The following is a 22,839-nucleotide window of genomic DNA, read 5'->3' on the forward strand; positions in this document are numbered from 1 at the left end:
GAATTACACGACCACATCAACAAACAGCAGATCAAGCACCCGGAAGCCGCGACGATAGTGACTGGTGATTTCAACCAGGCAAACCTGAAAAAAGTGATGCCGACTTTTTTTCAGCACATCGCCTGCTCCACAAGAGGGGGGAACACACTCGACCACTGCTACACCCCGTTCAGAGCTGCCTACAAGGCTGTAGCGGCTCCGCCACTGATGGGCTCTGTAAGCGCGAGCGATCACGACTCCATCTTTTTAATCCCAGCATACAAACAGAGATCACGCGAAGTCGTCGTGTCACGTGAGACAAAAAAGTGGTCTGACGAATCAGAGGCCGAGCTCCGTGACGCGTTCAAGGATACAGACTGGGACATGTTTGAAGGAAGCGCCAGTGACGTCAGCGAGTATGCTGATACCGTTGTAAGCTACATAACTACAGTGGCAGACGGCATTGTCCTCACAAAGACGGCGCGGGTTTTCCCAAACCAGAAACCTTGGGTGGACAGCACTATAAGAACAGCCCTAAACTCACGCACCACGGCTTATAACCTGGGCAGAGAGTCAGGAAATATGGAAGAATACAAGGCTTCAGTCTACACTCTGCGCAAGGCTGTTAAACTTGCTAAGAGGACATATGCTGAGAAACTGGAGACACAAATGGCACAAAACGACACAAGAGGCTTGTGGAGGGGACTGAAGACAATAACTGACTACAAAGTCAGCGCCCCCGCAATGGGGAGCGACGACGCCTCTCTAGCGGACAAACTCAACTCCTTCTACGCTCGGTTCGGTGTAGACAGTGTCGCCGCTAGCCCTCTGGCTAGTGACGTCACTGGCGCACCGGCTGTTGTGGAGGGGGGGGGGGCAACCGCGGGGGGGCGGGGGCGCTCTCTCGTTGTCGGAACACAGTGTGAGAAGAGCATTTATGCAGGTGAACACCAGGAAGGCTGCAGGCCCAGATGGTATAACAGGACGCATACTTAAGTCCTGTGCAAACCAGCTTGCCCCGGTGTTCACCGCCATATTTAATCAATCCCTGGCGGAGTCAGTAGTCCCTGCCTGCTTCAAGATGTCTACCATCATCCCTGTACCAAAGAAACCCTCCCCAACATGTCCAAATGATTACAGACCGGTGGCACTCACCTCTGTGGTCATGAAATGTTTCGAGAGGCTGGTCAAGGACCACATTTGTGCCTCTCTCCCCAGTGATATGGACCCTATGCAATTTGCATACAGGACAAACAGGTCCACTGATGACGCGGTCTCCCAGGTACTGCACAGCACTCTCTCCCACCTTGACCGTCAGAAGGGGGGCTATGTGAGACTGTTGTTCATTGACTACAGCTCAGCGTTCAACACCATAGTCCCCACCAGACTGGTGGACAAGCTGATCGAGCTAGGCCTGAGCTCCGCCCTGAGCGCCTGGGTACTGGACTTTCTGAGTGAAAGACCCCAGGCGGTCAGGGTGGGGGGTCAGACCTCCAACACCATCACCCTGAGCATCGGGTCCCCCCAGGGCTGTGTTCTAAGCCCCCTGCTGTACTCACTCTACACACACGACTGTGTGGCCAAGTTCAGCTCCAACTCCATTGTGAAGTTCGCCGACGACACGGTGGTGGTGGGGCTGATCTCGGACAACGACGAGAAGGCCTACCGGGAGGAGGTTGAGGTACTGGAACGTTGGTGCCAGGACAACAGCCTGCTCCTGAACATTGGTAAAACCAAGGAGCTGATCGTGGATTATAGGAGAGGACAGCGGGAGACACACACACCACTGAGGATTAACGGGGCTACCGTGGACAGGGTGAGCAGCTTCAAGTACCTGGGGGTCCACATCTCAGAGGACCTGACATGGTCAACACACATAGGCACAGTAGTAAAGAAAGCGAAGCAGCGCCTCTACCACCTGAGACAGTTAAGGAAGTTCAGAGTATCGGGGAAGATACTCCAGTCCTTCTACTCAGGAGCTGTAGAGAGCATCTTGACCGGAAACATCACTGCCTGGTATGGGAACAGCACGGCACAGGACAAGAAGGCCCTACAGAGTGTGGTGCGCTCAGCCGAGCGTACCACGGGTATTGCGCTACCTCCCCTGCAGGCTCTATACAACAAGAGGTGCAAATCCAGAGCCTGCAGGATAATGAAAGACCCCCACCACCCCAATAACAGCCTGTTCCAGCTGCTGAGGTCAGGCAGACGCCTGCGAATTCTAGAGACTAAGACGGAGAGGCTTAGGCTAAGCTTCTTCCCCCAGGCCATCAGAGCCTTGAACAATGAACATTGAGAGACACAGAAACTGAAATATCCACACACAAGTACATACACGACACGCACGCTGAGCACGCTCACACACTAGCAGCCACTTTAACACTCATGCCGCACACACGCACACTTATGGCCAGAGGAAAGGCCACTTAAAGTAGTATAACATCAGGAACAGTGTATTGCACTACTAAAGCTAACTAGCATGTCCTATATGCTCTGTAAATACTAATGTACAGATACCGAGATGGCACACCATGTACCTGTTTATTGCACTGTTTATTGGATTCTATTAATATGTTGTACCACTGTATTTTATTGGATTCTATTATATGTTGTACCACTGTATTGCACATCGTCGCGGGCAAGACCAGCCGCATTTCATTGTATACCTGTATGCCGTGACAATTAAAACTCTTGAATCTTGAATCTTGAATCTAACAGACGGCGCCCTTCACCCGCACCATCCAGCCGCAAAGCGAGCGTCATGTACATCGATCCCGCCAGCAGCAGTGGAGCCCGAGTACTCCTAAAAGTAGTGCGTGTGAGACTAAGCTACCAGAATAAAGTCCTGGACACTTACGCCGTCCTCGATGACGGGTCAGAGAAGACCCTTCTGCTCGCCTCCGCTGCGGCCCAGCTAGGGCTGCGGGGAAGCGAAACCCAAATGACAATTCGGACAATAAGACGAGATTTGAAGACGATAACGGGCGAGAATGTCTCATTCTCTATCGCAGCAAGCGGCCAGCCTGAGCGACGGTACCAGATTACAGACGTTTTCACCAGCCAAGAAATAGGACTGTCGCGGTACACATACCCCGTCGCCAAGCTGATGGAGAAATATGCACATCTGCGCAAGTTACCGATCCCGCTCATAGACAATGCTATGCCGACCCTGTTGATAGGCTCCGACCATGCAGACCTCATTGTCCCGATAGACCGGGTTCATACCGGACCCCGAGGCTGTCCTGCAGCAGTCGAGACCCGTTTGGGATGGACTCTCCAAGGCCCGCTCGCCAAATCTCTCAACCGAAGTACAGCCACTAGATGTCTCCACTCCCGAGTCACAGAGGGAGAAACCACACTCCTGCAACACGTAGAGCGGCTATGGACCTTGGAACAAATGCCCTTTAAGAACGGAAAGAAAGACATTCGCTCTAAAGATGACATTTACGCCATTCACCTGCTCGAGACAGGGACCAAGAGAGTCCCGGTCAACGGCGTGTTGAGATACGCCACGCCACTCCTGCGGCGAGAAGGAATGCCTACTTTCCACGCCAAGACAGACGCCACAGAACGGTACCTGCTAAACACGGAGCAGCGCTTAGCCAAGAACCCCGCCCAAGAGAGTGTATACCGCGCTGAGATTGAGAAGCTCATCACAGCGGGACACGTCACAAAGATGGACATTAAAGAGGCTGACCAGACCACTGAATCGTGGTACGTGCCTCACCACAAGGTCCATCACAACGGTAAAGACCGCATAGTATTTAACTGCAGCTACCAGATCGGATCCCAAAATCTGAATAAAGAGTTACTGCCCGGTCCCACACTCGGCCCCTCCCTACTCGGCGTTCTACTCCGCTTCCGCCAGGAAAAGGTGGCCATCAGCGGGGACATTAAAGGAATGTTCCTGCAGGTGAGACTAGTAGAGGCGGACAAGCCCCTGTTACGGTTCCTATGGAGAGAGAAGCCAGGAGATGAGCACCCAGCCATCTACCAATGGGAGGTCCTCCCCTTCGGAACGACGTGCAGCCCCTGCTGTGCTACATTTGCACTACAGAAACATGTAGCAGAGGACCCAGCAGCGGACGAAGAGGTCCGACACAGCGTAAAGAACAGCTTCTACGTAGACAACTGTCTACAAAGCCTTTCAACCCAGGAAGAAGCCGAGGCTCTCCTGATTAAACTCCGCGCCTCATTGATCAAAGGCGGCTTTGATCTCAGGCAGTGGGCCAGCAGCGATCCGCAAGTACTGCGCAGCCTCTCCTCCGAGGACAAGGCAGCCAGCAGCGAGACCTGGATGGCTACAATCCCGGGAGAAGCCCAGGAGATGACCCTGGGATTGGTGTGGCGATTCAAAACAGATTCGCTTCACTACAGACACAAGCCCCTGACTACGGAGCAGGGAAGGCCGGCGGCGGCGCCGACCACCAGACGGAGTGTGTACACAACACTCGCCCGACAATATGACCCGCTAGGATGTATTCTACCGTACACCACCAGGGCAAAAATGATTGTACGAGCATTGTGGGACAAGGACCAGGGCTGGGACGACCCCATTCCCGCACACCTTGCATCCACCTGGAGAGAGTGGGAGATGGAGCTCCACTCACTCCCAGGCGTTAATATGCGCCGAAGCTACTTCCCACCCACGGTGAGGCCAGAGACATGTAAAATGGACTTACACGTCTTCAGTGACGCCTCAGAGGTCGCATACGGATCAGTAGCCTACTTGCGGGCCCAAGACCAGGGGGGAGAGATCTACACAGCATTTGTCCTCGCCCGCTCGAGAATAGCCCCACGCAAGCAACAATCTATCCCACGTCTAGAGCTCTGCGCAGCCCTAGCCGGAGCGCACCTAGCCACGCTCATCCAACGTGAGCTCACCATACCGGTGTCTAGAACAATCCTGTGGTCAGATTCCACGACAGTACTCGCCTGGATCAAATCGGACTCATGCAAGTACAAAGTCTTCGTGGGAGTCAGAGTCACCGAGATTCAAGACTTAACCGAAGAGTTAACCGGAGAAACAGAGTGGCGCTACGTTGATACAAAACAAAACCCAGCTGACGTCATCACCCGGGGGATGCCCCTGGATGACCTCACCCGTCGCAATGTCTACAGTGACGGCCCAGCATTCCTAAAGCTCCCGGAAGGAGAGTGGCCCACGCCTATCCCGAGGAAAGCCAGTCAGGAGGAGGCTGAGAATAAGAAGCCTGTGTTCTGTGGATTGAGCACCGTAGTCTCCGCAGACCCCAACACACTCCTGATGGGGCGGCTAGATCCCACATTACCCCAGACAATGTACCGGCCTGAAGAAGCGAACGGCCGACGAATGTGGAGGTACAGCCAAGTATTAGCCGACAAGTTTTGGAGCAGTTTCCTACTGCACTACCTACCGTCTCTACAGACCCGCCAGAAGTGGGTAAAGGAGAGAGACAATTTGACAGAAGGAACAGTCGTCATGATTATTGATCAATCACTGCCCAGAGCTATGTGGCCGGCCGGCCGCGTAAGCAAAGTGATCACCGGTGCCGACGGCAAGGTCCGAGCAGCTGAAGTGCTTGTCCAGGGTCGCACTTACACCCGTCCCGTGGCGAGGCTCATAGAACTGCCCCGACTCCCAGACACAATCGATGATGACCATGACCCTATAACCCTATGACTTTGTGAAGTTGACTGACCCCTACAGCAAACCCTTATGTGTAAATAGACAACGCGATTAATCTGTCTCTGTTTAACTGATTAGGTCTGGGACCTATTCAGGGGGTGGCTGTTGTGAAGGGCCAGATTAAACCGAATATATATATTTATTTATATATATATATTTAATTGTATTTGTATATTCTCTAATATTCCCTGATATCCCTTGTATATTCCTTGTACAATATGCATTGAATATCCATTCTAGCCTACTGAACATCCCATAATAGTCTCCATTCTACTATTGGTCGAGACCTTGGTGCCAGGCTGCCATACCCCTCAGACCCAGTTCAAACGTACCGCTCCACATGTACGAACAAGTCCTAGTTCCGCGTAGGAATCTGGCTACCGCACCACTAATGGGACTATTTGTTCATAGTGCGTATATATACTGCGCTACTAAAGTAGGACTTTCCTTTCAGTCCATTTTCTGACTCTGTACTGGGCTCTGTTAAGGAAGGACAGGACACTCTCACTGAGAAACATTGCTTTATACTGAAAACTAGGGTAAGCCATTTTAAGTTTATTAGTGAATCTTAAAAGTGAGGAACCAGCTGACTTGATTAAAGGGGCGTGTTTAAAACGGCCATTTTGTTTAGTTAAGTGCCCCCATTAAGGGACTGTTTCCTGTTTACTAGTAGCATCTGATTTGCTGAGTGAGCCATTAAGAGCCTGCCCTGTTTAAAAGCAGAGGTCCACACTGTGTTGAAGTCACTCTGTACTGGGCTCTGTTAAGGAAGGACAGGACACTCTCACTGAGAAACATTGCTTTATACTGAAAACTAGGGTAAGCCATTTTAAGTTTATTAGTGAATCTTAAAAGTGAGGAACCAGCTGACTTGATTAAAGGGGCGTGTTTAAAACGGCCATTTTGTTTAGTTAAGTGCCCCCATTAAGGGACTGTTTCCTGTTTACTAGTAGCATCTGATTTGCTGAGTGAGCCATTAAGAGCCTGCCCTGTTTAAAAGCAGAGGTCCACACTGTGTTGAAGTCACTCTGTACTGGGCTCTGTTAAGGAAGGACAGGACACTCTCACTGAGAAACATTGCTTTATACTGAAAACTAGGGTAAGCCATTTTAAGTTTATTAGTGAATCTTAAAAGTGAGGAACCAGCTGACTTGATTAAAGGGGCGTGTTTAAAACGGCCATTTTGTTTTGTTAAGTGCCCCCATTAAGGGCCAGGTGTTAAGACAGCACTAATTAGTGATAGTGATTTAAAGGCTTGCTGGTGTAGCGTCAGCGAAGCGTCGAGAAACGAAGAGGGACAAAGAGGAGGAGTTATCCTGGAGTTCACCGCCGAGGGAGCCACCGATCCACCCAGTGCTAAGTACACCATAATCCTATATTTCCCTCCCACACTGCTATTTCTCTACTTCCTCCCTGCCACTCTCGACAATACAATGTGTCTCATACCTATATCCACAATCTGCTCCTCCAGAACTGACTCTACCCATCCACGCCAGTTTGCTAGCAACCCGGCTAATCTCTCCTACCCTCCTACAGCCACTAATACACCTGTCACAGTACGGGGAGGCTTATGGAATTGTCAATCAGCAGTCAAGAAAGCTGACTTCATTACTGCCTACGCCCATAGTCTAAATCTGCAGCTCCTGGCTCTAACTGAGACCTGGATAACCCCCAATAACTCATCAACACCTGCAGCATTATCTACAAACTATAACTTCACTCACACACCTCGACCTTCCAGACGGGGTGGAGGCACTGCCCTCATGACATCTCCTTCATGGGCTACAAACGTAACACCACTCCCAGAACTGTCACTCTCCTCTCTCGAATATCATGCAGTATCTGTCTCTAATCCTTTCAATCTCACCATTGTTACACTCTACCGCCCTCCAGGTCCGCTCGATCACTTCACAGATGAGCTGGACATGCTTCTTAGCTCCTTACCGGAAGATGGTACCCCTCTCCTTCTACTGGGCGACTTCAACCTGCCTGACTCATCTCAGTCAGTCATAGTAGTCTCCCTCCTACAATCGTTTGACCTGACTCCCACTGCCATGCCTCCCACCCACAAAGCAGGCAACTCCTTGGATCTCATATTTTCCCGTAACTCCAGCATCATTAACACCACGGTAACTCCCCTACATGTATCTGACCATTCCTTCATATCCTTCTCACTAACTCTCATGCTTAACCGAAAGGTCTTCACCCCAACTCAAACAGTCTCACTCAGACGCAACCTGCCCTCCCTATCCCCCTCCACCCTCTCCTCTGACATACTATCCGCTCTACCTTTGAGTGACACCTTCTCTGCTCTCTCCACAGAGATGGCAACCTCCACCCTCCTTTCAGCCCTGGCAACCTCCTTCGACAAGCTCTGTCCCCTCGTTGAGAAACCTGCCCGCCGTTCCCCACCCAGTCCATGGCTGACAGATCCAGTGAGAGAACAAAGACAGGTCCTGAGAGCAGCTGAAAGGAAGTATAGAAAGTCACGCCTCACTGCTGACATCGACACATATCACAACCTCTTGTTAACATTCTCCAAAACCATCACTAATGCCAAAGCTTCTTTCTTCCACCATAGGATCGAGGCCTCTGCCAAGAATCTTCGCAAACTGCATGCTACCATGTCCTCCCTCCTCACTCCCCCCCCACCCCCCCCTCCCTCATCTTTCTCTGCCGAAGACTTTGCGATCTTCTTTGAGGAAAAAGTGGAGAACATCCGCAGCTCCTTCTCCCAACCCCCACCCATTCCAAATGCTGAATCGAGAACCTCATCCTTCACTCTGTCATCTTTCTCTCCCATTACAGAAGCAGAGACCCTGACACTGGTAACGTCAAACCGTCCGACTACTTGCCAGCTGGACCAGCTACCCTCCCCACTCCTCCAGACCATAGCACCAGACATCCTCCCATTCCTAACTGCAACCATCAACTCCTCACTCAACTCGGGGGTGGTCCCCACCTCCCTAAAACAAGCCAGAGTCACGCCGCTCATAAAAAAACCAACCCTGAACCCTACCGTCATAGGCAACTACCGTCCTGTCTCTCTTCTCTCCTTCCTTTCTAAAACACTTGAACGTGCTGTATCCAACCAACTTACTACTTATCTCTTACAGAATGACCTCCTAGACCCTAATCAGTCAGGCTTCAGGACTGGTCACTCCACAGAGACAGCCCTCATTGCGGTCACAGAGGCACTTCACTTAGCAAAAGCGAAAGGCCTCTCCTCTGTCCTGATTCTCCTAGATCTATCTGCAGCCTTCGACACAGTCAACCACCAGATCCTCCTTGCGGCCCTCGCAGGAATGGGAGTGGCTGGCTCTGCGCTGACATGGCTGTCATCATACCTCAATGACCGCTCCTACCAAGTGTCATGGAGAGGGACCCTGTCGGCCACCCGCCCCCTGCGGACGGGTGTCCCCCAGGGCTCGGTTTTAGGACCCCTTCTCTTCTCCCTCTACACTAAATCACTGGGTAACATTATCACGTCTCATGGCTTCTCCTACCATTGTTATGCCGACGATACTCAACTCTTCCTCTCCTTCCCTCCCTCAGATATCCACGTCTCTGTGCGGATCTCGGCCTGTCTGTCCGACATCTCAGCCTGGATGACGTCCAACCACCTCAAACTGAACCTAAGCAAAACAGAATTGCTCCACCTGCCGGCCAAATCCTCCCCCCTAACCGACCTTTCAATCACAGTCGAGAATGCAGCTGTGACTGCGTCCCCGACCGCCAAGAACCTTGGTGTTGTCCTCGACGACCAGTTGAACTTCTCTGCTCACATCGCAGCGACGACCAGAACCTGCCGATTCCTCCTGAGCAACGTCAGAAGGATACGCCCCTTCCTGACAAAAGAAGCCACCCAACTCCTCGTCCAATCAACAGTCATCTCCCGCCTCGACTACTGCAATGCACTGCTCGCTGGCCTCCCGGCCACTGCCACTAAGCCTCTTCAACTCATTCAGAACGCAGCGGCCCGCCTGATCTCAAACCTACCGAAGTCGGCCCATGTCACCCCACTTCTTAGGGACCTGCACTGGCTCCCCATTGCTGCACGAATCCGCTTCAAGGCCCTCGACCTAGCATACCGTGTGGCAAAGGGAACCGCTCCCGCCTACCTCCGGTCAATGGTCTCTAACTACACACCCTCAAGACCCCTACGCTCTGCATCTTCTGGCCGCCTCAGACCTACTCCTATCCAAGCTCCGGGAGGGTCATCAAAGAGAAGTCGCCTATTCTCAGTCCTTGCCCCACAATGGTGGAATGAACTACCCACCCCAGTTAGGACAGCCGAATCACGTCCAATCTTTCGCCGTCGACTAAAGACGCACTTCTTCAACCATTATCTGAATTAAAAAAAAAAAAAAAATCTAACCCTAACTAACCGTACTGTCATGCACTTGTCCTAATAAACTAACCTACACTGTAGCACTCAACACTTTGATGAACATTGTTGCTCAGCTGATAGAGTTGTGCCCTTCCTGATGGCTTGTCGTACAGAACTTGTAAGTCGCTTTGGATAAAAGCGTCAGCTAAATGACTAAATGTAAATGTAAAATGTAATTTTCTTACCCTCCGATAGAGTCACAGACGTAAAGCCTCCCCGCGACGCCACGTGTGGGAGTAAGGCCAAGTTCGCCTACCATCGGTATTGAGACATCGTGTATATTAATATTTGAATAGTCATATTTGGCACTATATCGTCGAGTTGGACGTAGTCTATTAAGCTAATAATAGTCTGTTAATATATAGTGCTTCGTGCAGTGAGAATACTACCGTAGTCAGTACCCCATCGTTTCGGGCAGAGAACTGGCTGCTTATCCAGGGTGGTTGACCCCACGTGAAGCTGCACCCGAGGAGCCCCAGAGCCGACGAGCGAGTGGACCTGTATACCGGATTATTCTACCGACGACAGCCCGCCTTCCCAGGCACGGATTATGCTTTGTATACTTTGATTATTCCATGGATAAAGACCCCCGACACTGCCGTGTGTTGGAACCCCCCCCCCCTGGAGAGGACGCAAGGTGAGGAGACGCTCTGCAAGACGAGGTCGCTTCACGTCTCTCCTCCGTGGACCGGATGACGCCGGCCCACAAAGAGTCCACCTGCTTTCATCTGTGGTCCAAGGATCGCCGGCGCATTGAACGGCACTACAGTGGGTTCACCTGGGATACCCTTGGTCGGATGAGGCAGCCGGATTCTACCCCCCCCCCCCCTCCTACTCCTGTCGGCTTACAAGCGACCGGATTAACCCCCCCTAGTGTGTCCAGTATATAATCATTAAAGTATCATTGCTGTTATTCCTTAAACTATTCCAGGTCGTATATGTACCACCTGCGCCTTCAGAGATTGGACATTCTCTATTGATATACCGACGAATACTCTTGCCATAAAAGTGCATACTAATTTCCATTCATAAATGTGATTGATTTGATTAAGTGCTTGCTCTACACACCATCGCTGTGTAGAAATAAAGACCTATTTCTAATTCGTACATTTGTGTTGGATCCGTTTCATCTACGTGACAGTGTTCATCATAATATATTTATGCCGTGTACTGGGTGGCCGAATATTAAGTACAAAGGTAGTGGTAGTAAGTATCATATCTAGTAATACAGTCAGGGAATTGTACCCCTCAGTTACAAGTATCATGCTTAACACTTAATGCCAGCCACGCGTTTTGTCGTTAGTTCATGCCGACCGTTGAGTGCCGCCAACGCTATATAGCGTTTGTTTGTCGTATTTTTTTTTATTGGCAATTTGAATTCATATTTCATCAATCGAGCCTCAGGTTAGTGTTGCAGACTCTCTCTGAGCTCAATTGGGAAGATACCCCCCCTATCGTCTCTCCCTATGTAACTGCACCCCATTACTTTATACTGATGATGGGGGGGCGGTCCAGCCTCCTCATGTTACTCTCCGGCGAGATCTCTGAAGAATCCATTGTGATCGCGCGTGGATTATGTATTTACAGTACCCAACGCTGAATCAATAAACGCGATCGATATTTGGAATGGCGATCAGGAATTGGAATAATCTTTTTGGATAACATCTGATCTGAGGTAAGGAATTTATTTGACCAGTCTTAGGATAATCAGAGCTATTTTCACAGAGATATAAGTGTTTGCCCTATGCGTGTGTGTGTGTGTGGCTGTGATCGCTGATGAGGAAATGAGAGAATCGATTTTTCAGCCCGCTTCTATAGCATGCATAAGTACATACCGGTATATACTATCGATAATCTAGCGTTTATTTGAAAACTATTCATAAATAGGCAGAAAAATTACAACGTTTTTGTGTATGCCAGAATATTCCAGTAAAGGGCGTTTATCACGGAATTTTCCTTGAAAACGAGGGCTTTTCAAAATGCTATAAAACGGAAATGAAGCGATTAAAAAACAATCAGTTTCGACAATGTTGACTGCAAAGTCATTGATAAGCGACGCGCAGATTAGGCACATAGCCATAATTTAAAACAGAGATTATGCGTTCACAACGCTATCATTGAAGTGGGTAGTGGCATTTAACGGGGGTAAGGCGCACCGCATGGCTGGTAATCAAAGTGTTAAACCTTTCCTGCTCTATAAAGCTTGTTTTCAGAACATCACACAAATATTAGATTAGATTAGAATAGATATTTGTTCTCTGACTGTCAGAGAACAACAAAATCTTATTGGCAGCCTACATATTAGTCTACAGGCTGCGTAAAAGAACACACGTGAAGAGCTGAAAAGAGCTATTAGAATAATAAACAAAGCTAGTTACCTTGAATCGACAAATCCATTATTCATAAAGTCCTGCACATTAACATTTGTAGATATGGTGTACATAAAAACCTTGGAAATAATTTTTCGTGCTAAGAGTAAAAGCCTACCAGTTTGTATTCAATGTCTCTTTCAACCAAGAGAAGGAAAGTATAATTTAAGAGGGTTATGTATTTTTAAAACATGTAAAAAGGTAAGAACTAATGTAAAAGCTAGATGTGTTATAATTTTGGGAGTTAAATTATGGAATAGCCCAAGGCCTTGGTTACACTGGGGGAAAACAGCAAAGTTGTATTTTCGAATGATTTCGTTTGCATGTCCAAGTTAAAAGGCAACAGCGTTTTAGCTGGCATTTTCGTTCTCCTAGAGGCAACGCTCCAAGGGGGTTTTCGTTCTCAAAGTCCCTTGGAACGGTGCCATGTAAACTTGCGCGAGCCGGAGACGGAGCCGTTCACGCCCAACACCCATGCGCACTAGACACCGACGTCCGCGTGCCCTCACCAACGTCAACATGAACGACCAAGTAGCTCAGGTGTTTGCGGCCTTTATTCGTTTTAACTTCTTTAATTCACATTTTCTTTAGTTTGCAATAATGCAACTGCAAGCCAATGTTCCGAGATATATTGCCTTTTATTTGTAATTGTTAGGCTACTTGAATCCACCATTTAGGGTTAAAGTATATGTCTCGGAACATAACATTGCTCAAGACGTAAAAGATGCTGTAAAAGATATTCATCTGGATAACCAAGGCATGGATTTTGTCGAGGCAGGTAGCATTATGTCGAAAATTTATATCTATAGACTGGTGTATTTTTTGTCCACAAAAAATAGAGCCTCTAATAAATTATTGCTCAAGACGTAAAAGACACGTAACTGTTTTGACACTGTTTAGCCTATTAAATAGGCTAATTGTTTTTTCAGCCTGTTATTCGTTTGAACTTCTTTAATTCACATTTCTTTAGTTTGCAATAATGCAACTGCAAGCCAATGTTCCGAGACATATTGCATTTTATTTGTAATTGTTAGGCTATTTGAATCCACCATTTAGGGTTAAACGGTGTATTAAAATAAAAAGGTAATATGTCTCGGAACATTGGCTTGCAGTTGCATTATTGCAAACTAAAGAAATGTGAATTCAAGAAGTTAAAACGAAGTTTAGCCTATTCAATTGTTTTATAAGCCTATAGCTTAGTGACGGGTTGCAGTTGTGTACTTCTCAGGGGAGATTTAAAAAAAGCCTTAAAGGATCAAATAATTCAGGAGTACAGTTTTGAGTAAAACATCAAACATTTGTTTTTTTCTTTAAGAAAATTATATCTAGAGCACCCTCGTGGCGCACCGCATAGTGCCCCGCACACCTACGCGGCCGTCCCGGGTTCGCCTCCCGCTCCCGGCGATATTTGTTGCATGTCTTCCCCACATCTCCTCCCGTTCGCCCCCTCCTCTGTCGGTCCTGTGTGACCAGTAAAAAGCTGTAAAATGGCAAAAAATAATAATAGAAAATAATATCTTGCAGCATATTTTAAGTTTTTCTTTCTTATATTAAAATATATTTAGTTTTTAAGAATTTGTAAAGGATAGGCAAAAATAAGCATGTGCTTCAGCCTATTCCTTTTTTTCGGTCGTTGATTTTGGATTTTGTGTGTGAGCTTGCCTTGAATATGTACATTTGTGATTTTTATTTTTATTTATTTTTTAAGAATTTCTTTTGCAAGTCCACACGGGTGTATTTGATTTGTCTGTAAACAAGACCGAAAAATAAATTTCATTCATTCATTCATTTAGCAGGGGAGGGAAGGTCATGTGCAAAGGCCTGCTGTTCTACAATCTTAACAAAGATTGTGCTAAATAGCACTAAAAGTTGGTCTTTGACTCATAATCATGTACAGGCTATGTAAAAACGAATAATAAAACAAGCAAAAAAATTTATGTATACTATTACTATTATGTAATACTGTTTTTCAGTTTCTGATTGTTCAATGTCCCCCAATTAACACTTTCAGTGCCGGCCATTAATTAAAGCATGGTTAAATGCCAGCACCCACTTCAATGATAGCGTTGTGAACGCATAATCTCTGTTTTAAATTATGGATGTGTCTAATCTGCCCGTCGTTTATCAATGACTTGTTTGCAGTCAACATTGTCGAAACGGATTGTTTTTTTTAATCGCTTCATTTCTGTTTTATAGCATCTTGAAAAGCCCTCGTTTTCAAGGAAAATATATATATATATCTGTGAAAATAGCTCTGATTATCCTAAGACTGGTAAAATAAATTCCTTACCTCAGATCAGATGATATCCAAAACGATTATTCCAATTCCTTATCGCCATTCCAAATATCGATCACGCTTATTGATTACAGTGTTGGGTACTGTAAATACATAATCCACGCGTTTTCCCGGCCGGCATCACAATGGATTCTTCAGTTGGCCTTGACTTAAAAGTAAAATGAGGAAACTGCACCCCCCCCCCCCCCCCCCCCCCCTTCATCAGTCTAAAGTAATGGGGTGCAGTTACACAGGGAGAGACGATAGGGGGCGGTATCTTCCCAATTGAGCTCAGAGAGAGTCTGCAGCACTAACCTGAGGCTCGATTGATGAAATAGGAATTCAAATCGCCGATAAAAAACAATACGACAAACAAACGCTATATAGCATTGGTGGGCACTCAAAGGTCGGCATGAACTAACGACAAAAAGCGTGGCTGTCATTCAAAGTGTTAAAGGGAGGTTAAACTTCAGACAGTTCATAAAACTTAAAGGAACGTGCCAACTTTTTGGGAAATTTGCTTATTTGCCATCTACCCTGGAGTTAGACAAGCAGATACATACCCGTTTCTTCTCTGTGCATGCATTAGGCTTAGGGAACAGCCACACCGTTAGCCCAGCTTATCGTAATTCACTGGAAGTAGGTGTGCCAGTGTAGCCTAGTTCCCAACAGTCATGAAATACACTCCAAATACAACTCCAAAACTTTCCTGTAAACATGTTGTGACCTGTGTCAATCAATCAATCATCTTCATTAACAGACACAGGGCCCACAGAGTAAAAAACACACAAAGATAATCAACAAATTACATCACAATAAATTAAAACATAAACCAATAGCAGCTCTACAACAGGGCACTGTACCAATACTTCCAGATACAGGACTGGAACTTGATGTCACTGAGACTAGGTTGAGTCAGCAACAGGATGATCCTATTCTGAGACACATTCAGACGACAGATACATTTGTACATCAGGTGTCTCATCAGAGCATGAAAGGAGTTAACTCCAGCACCACACAACATTTCGCTGGCGCTGCAGCCATGGCCGCCTAGTTATAGTTGAAAGTGGGGGTGCGGGGGGGCAGGTGGCGCACGGAGATTACGTTCGTCACCAACACCGGGAGACACTAGGATTCGCCTGTTCGAATCCAGCTCCCGGCGTTGCTATCAGCTTGGCTGGCCTCTCACACTGATACAATTGGCTGTATCAGGGGGTGGGAAAGCTGAAGGGTGGGTCCTGGGCGTTGTGGACAGCGACCCCTACAGTTCGGTCGGGGCGCCTGCTCAGCGAGGGTTGGAACTGAGGAGAGATAGTGTGGCCTCCCACACGCTACACTCTCCCCGGTGAGAACCTGCGCGGCCAGGTTGGCCTGCCCCAGGCTGCACATGCGTCGGAGGAAAGCATGTGACAGTCTCCGGTCTCCCGGACCAACAGTAGGGGAAAGTACGCAACAACCAGGAAGGGTGGGATGGGAGAAAAAAATCGGGAAAAAGGAGGGGAAGAAAGATAAAAAAAATAAAATAAAAAAATAAAGTGGGGGTGCAATTTTTTTTATAATTTTTCTTTTTTTAAATTAAATTTTTTTTTCTTTTTTTTTGGACAGGCAAGGATTTTTTTTGAATTTAATGAACCTGTACGTGCAATTTCCTGCAATATAGAGCCTTCAATCTTGACCAATAAAGCTGCTCTTTTCACTATAAAACTCAGTTTATATTGCAGTATGATAGCCAATTACTATAATAATAATATATATATACTAAAGTTTTTAATAAGAAAGAAAAAAATATATATATTTCCATTACCTGTAACTCTTGTGTCTCTTTCTCTCCTTCTCTGCCTCCTCCCTGAGTCTGCAATGCACAGTCATGACATCGATCTCCAAAAAAAAAGTAAAAAAAAAAAAGAAAAGTAAAAAAAAAAATGCCCCTCTTTTGGGGCCCCTCGTCACTAGAGGCCCACGGGCCGCGGCCGTCGTTAATCCGGCCCTGCTCGTCTGCCATATAGATAGCGAACGTATTTTGCAAACGAAGTCATGTCATCCAGGCCAGCTGACACCATTATCTAGATAATATGACAACGTTAGCTAGCGGCTAACGCCAAAGTTATATTATTATTTATTAGAGGATTTCTTTTACGGTATGACCAGATGGCATTTCGGACCGTGAAACACTTTTATTGTATTGCGTGGTAGAAGTTATACCACTCAATAGTAAAGACATGTCTAACATAATAGGTTGTTTGAACAACTTACTAGTGGAAAAGCCTGCTGTTGTGCCTAAAGTGTTCACGCTGCCTGGCCACCACCTTATTCACCTGGAGGCTGCAGTGCTGTGCGGACTGCGGAGTGTTGCGCCGTGGCTCCACTCTGTCTGCTGGGGGCTGGGAGGCACTGGAACAAACCATATGAGGCATGGGGGTGTCGCAATCTTTGGAAACTTAAAAACTTGCTATTAAGTGTCATTGCGTATTATTAATTTGATTGAAATTACGTAGTTATGGTTAGATAAGATTTATTTATATTTTCATATGATCAAAAAGTGAGGGAGCAAAGGGACACGTTTGCTCCCCCAAGTTCAATACTGGTGGAGCACTTGCTTCCAATGCTCCATTATGTAGGCGTCTATGGCTGCAGCACCTAGGCTTCCTCAGGGGCAGTATAGAAAGGAGTGCAATATGCCCTAAACAGGTCAACTTTCACCCCAGCAGAGCAGAAATGGAACTTCTTCCTCAGCATGTTAGCTTGAGCATACGCTGCTGTCGGTACATGTCATCATCATCACTCATTTGATCAGTAATAATGTGACCCAAATATTTTGTACTACAGCAGACGGCCAGCACCAGCCCAGACAGATAGAAAGAAGGAAAATAAATATCCTCATCGCTTTTAGTCCTGCAAATTTATCAGAATGACACTCTTCTTAGCATTGAATTTCACATCATACCTTACTCCATAATCAGAACAGATATTGAGCAGCTCTTGGAAACCACTACTACTTGGCGACAGGATGGCCAAATCATCAGCATACATGAAGTGATTCACCACCATGTTACCACACACATAACCCGTTTGGCAATTGCCAAGCTGTACAGAAAGTGCATTCATATAAAGATTTAAGAGGGCAGGGGCCGGACGCCATGCCCAACACCAAAATGAGCAGAGACAGTATCACCCCATCTGACCGGCATGGTCTGGTTCGCATACCAGAATGCCAGGATTCTAATAATATTACCAGGCACGCCCCTCTCCCTCAGCTTTAAAACCAGTTTCTGGTGGTTAACTCTGTCGAATGCCTTAGAGGCATCAATAAAACACACTAACACAAAGGAATTCTTACCCTTATACATATTAATAATTTCTTTCAAAGCATAGATACAAAGGTCAGTGCCATGCTTGGCTTTGATTGTCAGAAGTGACTAAAAAAGAACTTAAACAATCCAATAAAATTCTCTCTAAGACTTTAGAAAGTACACTGGCTAGAGCAATGGGTCGGTAGTTGTCCAAACTCCCCACCTTTCCTGCCTTGTCCTTGAGAACTGGCACCACAGTAACTGATAGCATGGAGTCCGGCAGCAGCCCATGTGTCATGATGCCTGTAAAGCAGATAGAGAGCAGGACAGCAACCCTGGGGCTCGCATACTTCAGATGCTCTGCTGAAATATTATCAAGGCCACTGGCCTTGTTATCAGCAAGCTGAGTTATACATTGATGCACCTTGTTAGCAGTAACTCCAACTAACTCACTGTTGGGGATGCTTCCCACTTGAAAGGGGTCACTCTGAACACAGTAGAATAATACTGCCTCCACAGCTTAGCTATGTTGATAGCACCAGACACTCCCTAAAGTCCTAAACCATGCCCGGTAGCAGCGTACTTAACCTCCTTCCAAAAACCAGTGACATTACAGCTAAGAAGCTTCTCAGCCATAGAATCTGATCTCATGAGTTGTTTGGAGATATATTGAATGGCAGCTTTGTACCTGGCATGTGTATTCTTTCTATGGTCCAGAGCAGGTCCCTGCCTGGCCTGCCTGCCAGTACCAAATCATTGAAAGCCTCCCTAGCTGCAGCATAATGGGGAGCTACATGTTTATTCCAACCTGGCTTACCTGTTTTTCTATTGGAAAATGTAATGTAGGGGCTACTGGCTTTACACTATGTTCTAACAATGGCATCATACATGGCACAACGGTCATGGTGGTGAGCTCTATCTTTACAGTTAAAATATGAACACAATAGCATCGTACGATAAAGACACCTCATTAAGAAGAGCCTCAGTTTTCCCAAAATAAAACAGGACATCCTCACCAGAGAGTTTAGACCAGTCCAATTTGACCCTAGAGCTCTGTCATTAACCTCCCTGGTCAACTCAGGGAGACTGTCTAAATCAATAAAACAAATAAAAGGGATGTGATCGCTCAAAGATGCCTCATACATAATCTCCATAGAGCGCAGATTGGCATGGGCATCGGCCGTCCATATACAGTGATCAAGCCATGATGTTGTGTGCCAGGTTTCACTAATATGAGAAAAGCTATCAGCTGGCAGAAGCTCTTGGCTGGAAATTGTGAGTTCACTGTCAATACAGAATTTAATCAAATGCCTAGCAAATAGAGAACTTATATCTAAGATGTTAGCACTCTGAGATTTGGTTTTCAAATGTAGAGTGCACTATAAATTGAATGTATTATTATTATTATTATTATTATTATTATTATTATTATTATTATTATTATTATTATTATTATTATTATTATTATTATTATTATTATTATTATTATTATTATTATTATTATTATTATTATTATTATTATTATTATTATTATGTCAGCATTCCAATCACTAACCACAGACACAAGTACAGACATTATCCTGTATAAAGCAGTTGATAAAAGCAAGTTTGTACATATAATCGTCCTCATTGTGTAGACATTCATAAGGGATCTATACGTTGAGGATGATAAACTCCTTGTTGGTGTGTTTATATCGTACAGCAATACACCAGTCGACTTCAAGTCTGATAACACGGATCACTGAGTCCAGTTTTTTGTGCCAGAGGATAGCGACACCTCCAGCTATCCTCCCCCTCACTATTCCCATTGACAGGTCAGTCGTTGACTCACCAACACCATGAAAGTCGGCATTAAAATAATTCAAGAGGCCCAGGTTTTGTTTAGAGAGGAAAGTCTCTTGCAGACAGGGAATGTCACATTTTAAAAGCAAATTGTCAAGAGCAACGCATCGAGCCATATCCCCAACGCTGCTACCGAGACGCAGCCCCCGACAGTTGTAAGAGCCAAGCCGCATTAAAGGGGCAGCTCAGCCGTTGCCAGCTCATTTCCAAAACAACAGGGCAGGGAGGGGCTACGTTGGCTGTATCGCCTGTCCACCGAGCCCTCAGGCCAAAGATCCGGCTTATACATCTCTGAAACATCATTACACTCTGCACTTACTTCAAAGGAGCTATAACGGTTGCCCACAGTCACTATACAGTATGTTCACAGTTAGCTATGCGGCAAAGTTTATCTCCAATATAGCTAGCCAGCGACTCCGCGTCAAGGTCTGGGGAGAACCTGGTCGCAAAGACACTCACCAGCCTCATCTTAACCACTCCGATGTTTCCCTGCGCACTAGTTCCAACAATCGGCTTCGCCCTCCTCAGCTCGGGCTGCACCGATGCAGCTGCAGGTTTCTTGGTCCTGTGTGTCCCCCTCCCTGTGTGTCCCCCTCCCTGTGTGTCCTCCTCCCTGTGTGTCGCCCTCCCTGTGTGTCCCCCTCCCTGTGTGTCCCCCTGGCTGGCGATCAGATGCTGCCGAAGCTGGGTCCTCTCTCTTCTGAATTGTTGCCGCTTCACCCGCCCCATCATGGGCCCAGCCAGAGGATCCACAGGGCTTAGCTATTGTCACTGAAGTTTCACCCACCTCGTGGACCCGGCCAGAACAATTTCATCATGTGCCATAGTCATCATTTTGATGAAAATAAAGTTCAGGAGCTCATCTTCTATCATTTTCCCATCTTTGGTTTTATACACATCAGGTTTAGTGCGAGGGCAAGCCATTCCACCTGTCGTTATTGTTGCATTCGCCACAAATTGTTGTTAGCACAATCAGCTGTTAATCGGCCTCAGCTGTCACGCTCCTGTTTTTCAAAAAACAACAGGGCTTTTGAGGTGATGAAATCACTGCGCCCAGGCAGCAGTGATTCGGCAAAAAATAGTTCCGAGTATATATCTGCTTAGAAAACGAAAATGTCGAATACATTTTTTTACGTGGTAAATACACAGGTCACAACATGTTTACAGGAACGTTTTGGAGTTGTATTTGGAGTGTATTTCGTGACTGTTGAGAACTAGGCTACACTGGCACACCTAATTCCAGTGAATGACGCTAAGCTAGGCTAACGGTGCGGCTGTTCCCTAAGCCTAATGCATGCACAGAGAGGAAAAGGGTATGTATCTGCTTGTCTAACTCCAGGGTAGATGGCAAATAAACTAATTTCCCAAAAGGTTGGCGTGTTCCTCTTAACACATTCAGTGCCAAAAAACGACTTAAGTCGTTTCTGGGCCCCGACCGCTGAGTGCCAAGAACGACTTAAGTCGTTTCTGGGTAGTTTTTCCTTTTTTTCGATATTTTTATTCATTATCCACATTATCATGTTACCATAGGGAATGAGTCGTCGATCTAATGGTTCCGGGTAGTTTTATTTTTTTGTTCAAGCTGAGTGGTTATAACGGTCGGATTGAGAAGAATCAAATGCTCCCGACACATGATGTGTGGTGGATTATGTTGGCGACATGATGGACATCAATACTTGGAATCGCGATCAGATAATTGGAATATTCTTTTTGGGGTACATCCTAGTCAAGGTAAGGGCTATATGATATCAATCTTGCGTTGATCCAAGCATGTCTTCACCTCGATCCGAACGTGTGTGTAACGTTAGTCCACAACGTATGCCGTTGGTGGCGATCAAAGGATCAAAAAACGACCCCCCCCCCCCCTTTCATGCATTCATGATGAAACATAATACCTATGATATAGATTTGATTTGAGAATAATAGCGGGTCCAGGCAAGAAACGGCAACGGTTATAGTATAATACAGGAATAAGGCTATTCCTCAGCATTTCAGGAATTACCCCAGACCGATCTAAAAACATACTTATATTCACCACGGTATAACGCACGAATGTATGCATGGAAAATTATCTCTTTTTTGCATCTTGACCGGAAGAAACTCACTGTCAAATGACCATAGTATTGTATCCATAGCTATAATATAGAATATAGTTATAGCTCTACAAACAAGGTGACGGACTCCTATCTTTTAAAGCGTGGCATTGAATAGATGGGGCCCGAAAACAGCGCAGCACTCAATGTGTTAAGTTTAGTTAAAAATAAGAATAAAGAGAGAGGGAGAGCACAGGTACAGATGACAAGTACAGTATGATGAGGTAGAACTATATATTCATAATTCCTTATATGCCAATATTAAATCAATTTGATGCTTTGAAGGCAAAACAATTGCATTTCCAATGAATGGTTAATTTGACAACATATGTTCCCATCTTGTATTGCACTTCCGGTCTTCTATCCAAATACAGATATGTTCACTACTACTACTACTGTTATCATTATTATTATTATTATTATTATTACTATCCTACCTGTATCTGCCCCCCCCCCCCCCCCCATGCTGCTATGACACTTGACTTTCCCCAAGGGACATAGTTAATAAAGAAACACTTGACTTGACCTGTAGGCGTCCCTATTCCTTAATTTTTCATTTACAAAAGCACACCTGAGATAGAACTTCATGGCACTTGTGATGGTTTTAATGTCCCAGTCAGTGCTGGTGAAGTCCACGTCCCCGGGACACGTCGGGTCTGTGGACAGATGGAGGAGGATATCAAAAAGGAGCAGAGAAATTCCTTGCTTATCTGTTCAAGGTAGCTGGCTAGTTAAGGAGTTCCAAGTCGTCCATTCACTGCACAGAGACTCTTAGTAGAGTCTGACAAAGTGAGACAAAAAAACGGGTAGACCTGGGGTTGAAATAGTACCATAAACACCCTACACCCAATGGGAATTAGGTAGCTATGGATGATTATCAGCCATTATTACATGGCGTTTTAACATTCGCCGAAATGCTTGATTGTGATTGGT

The 22,839-nt window shown here is 46.3% G+C and overlaps 1 protein-coding gene across 3 annotated transcripts in view; it reads right to left on the reverse strand.

The window, feature by feature from the left end:
• The window catches only part of ophn1 (oligophrenin 1), a 210,066-nt gene that overhangs the window by 98,215 nt on the left and 89,012 nt on the right, over positions 1 to 22,839 (reverse strand). For all 3 annotated transcript variants that reach the window (XM_084320252.1, XM_084320251.1, XM_084320250.1), the window contains one exon: positions 22,478 to 22,562. In XM_084320252.1, coding sequence (XP_084176378.1) covers positions 22,478 to 22,562 — 85 coding nt within the window. The remainder of the gene's footprint in view (positions 1 to 22,477; positions 22,563 to 22,839) is intronic.

The sequence above is a fragment of the Notolepis coatsorum genome, assembly GCF_963971535.1.
Source record: "Notolepis coatsorum genome assembly, chromosome: 8".
In the NCBI taxonomy this organism is placed as follows: domain Eukaryota; kingdom Metazoa; phylum Chordata; class Actinopteri; order Aulopiformes; family Paralepididae; genus Notolepis; species Notolepis coatsorum.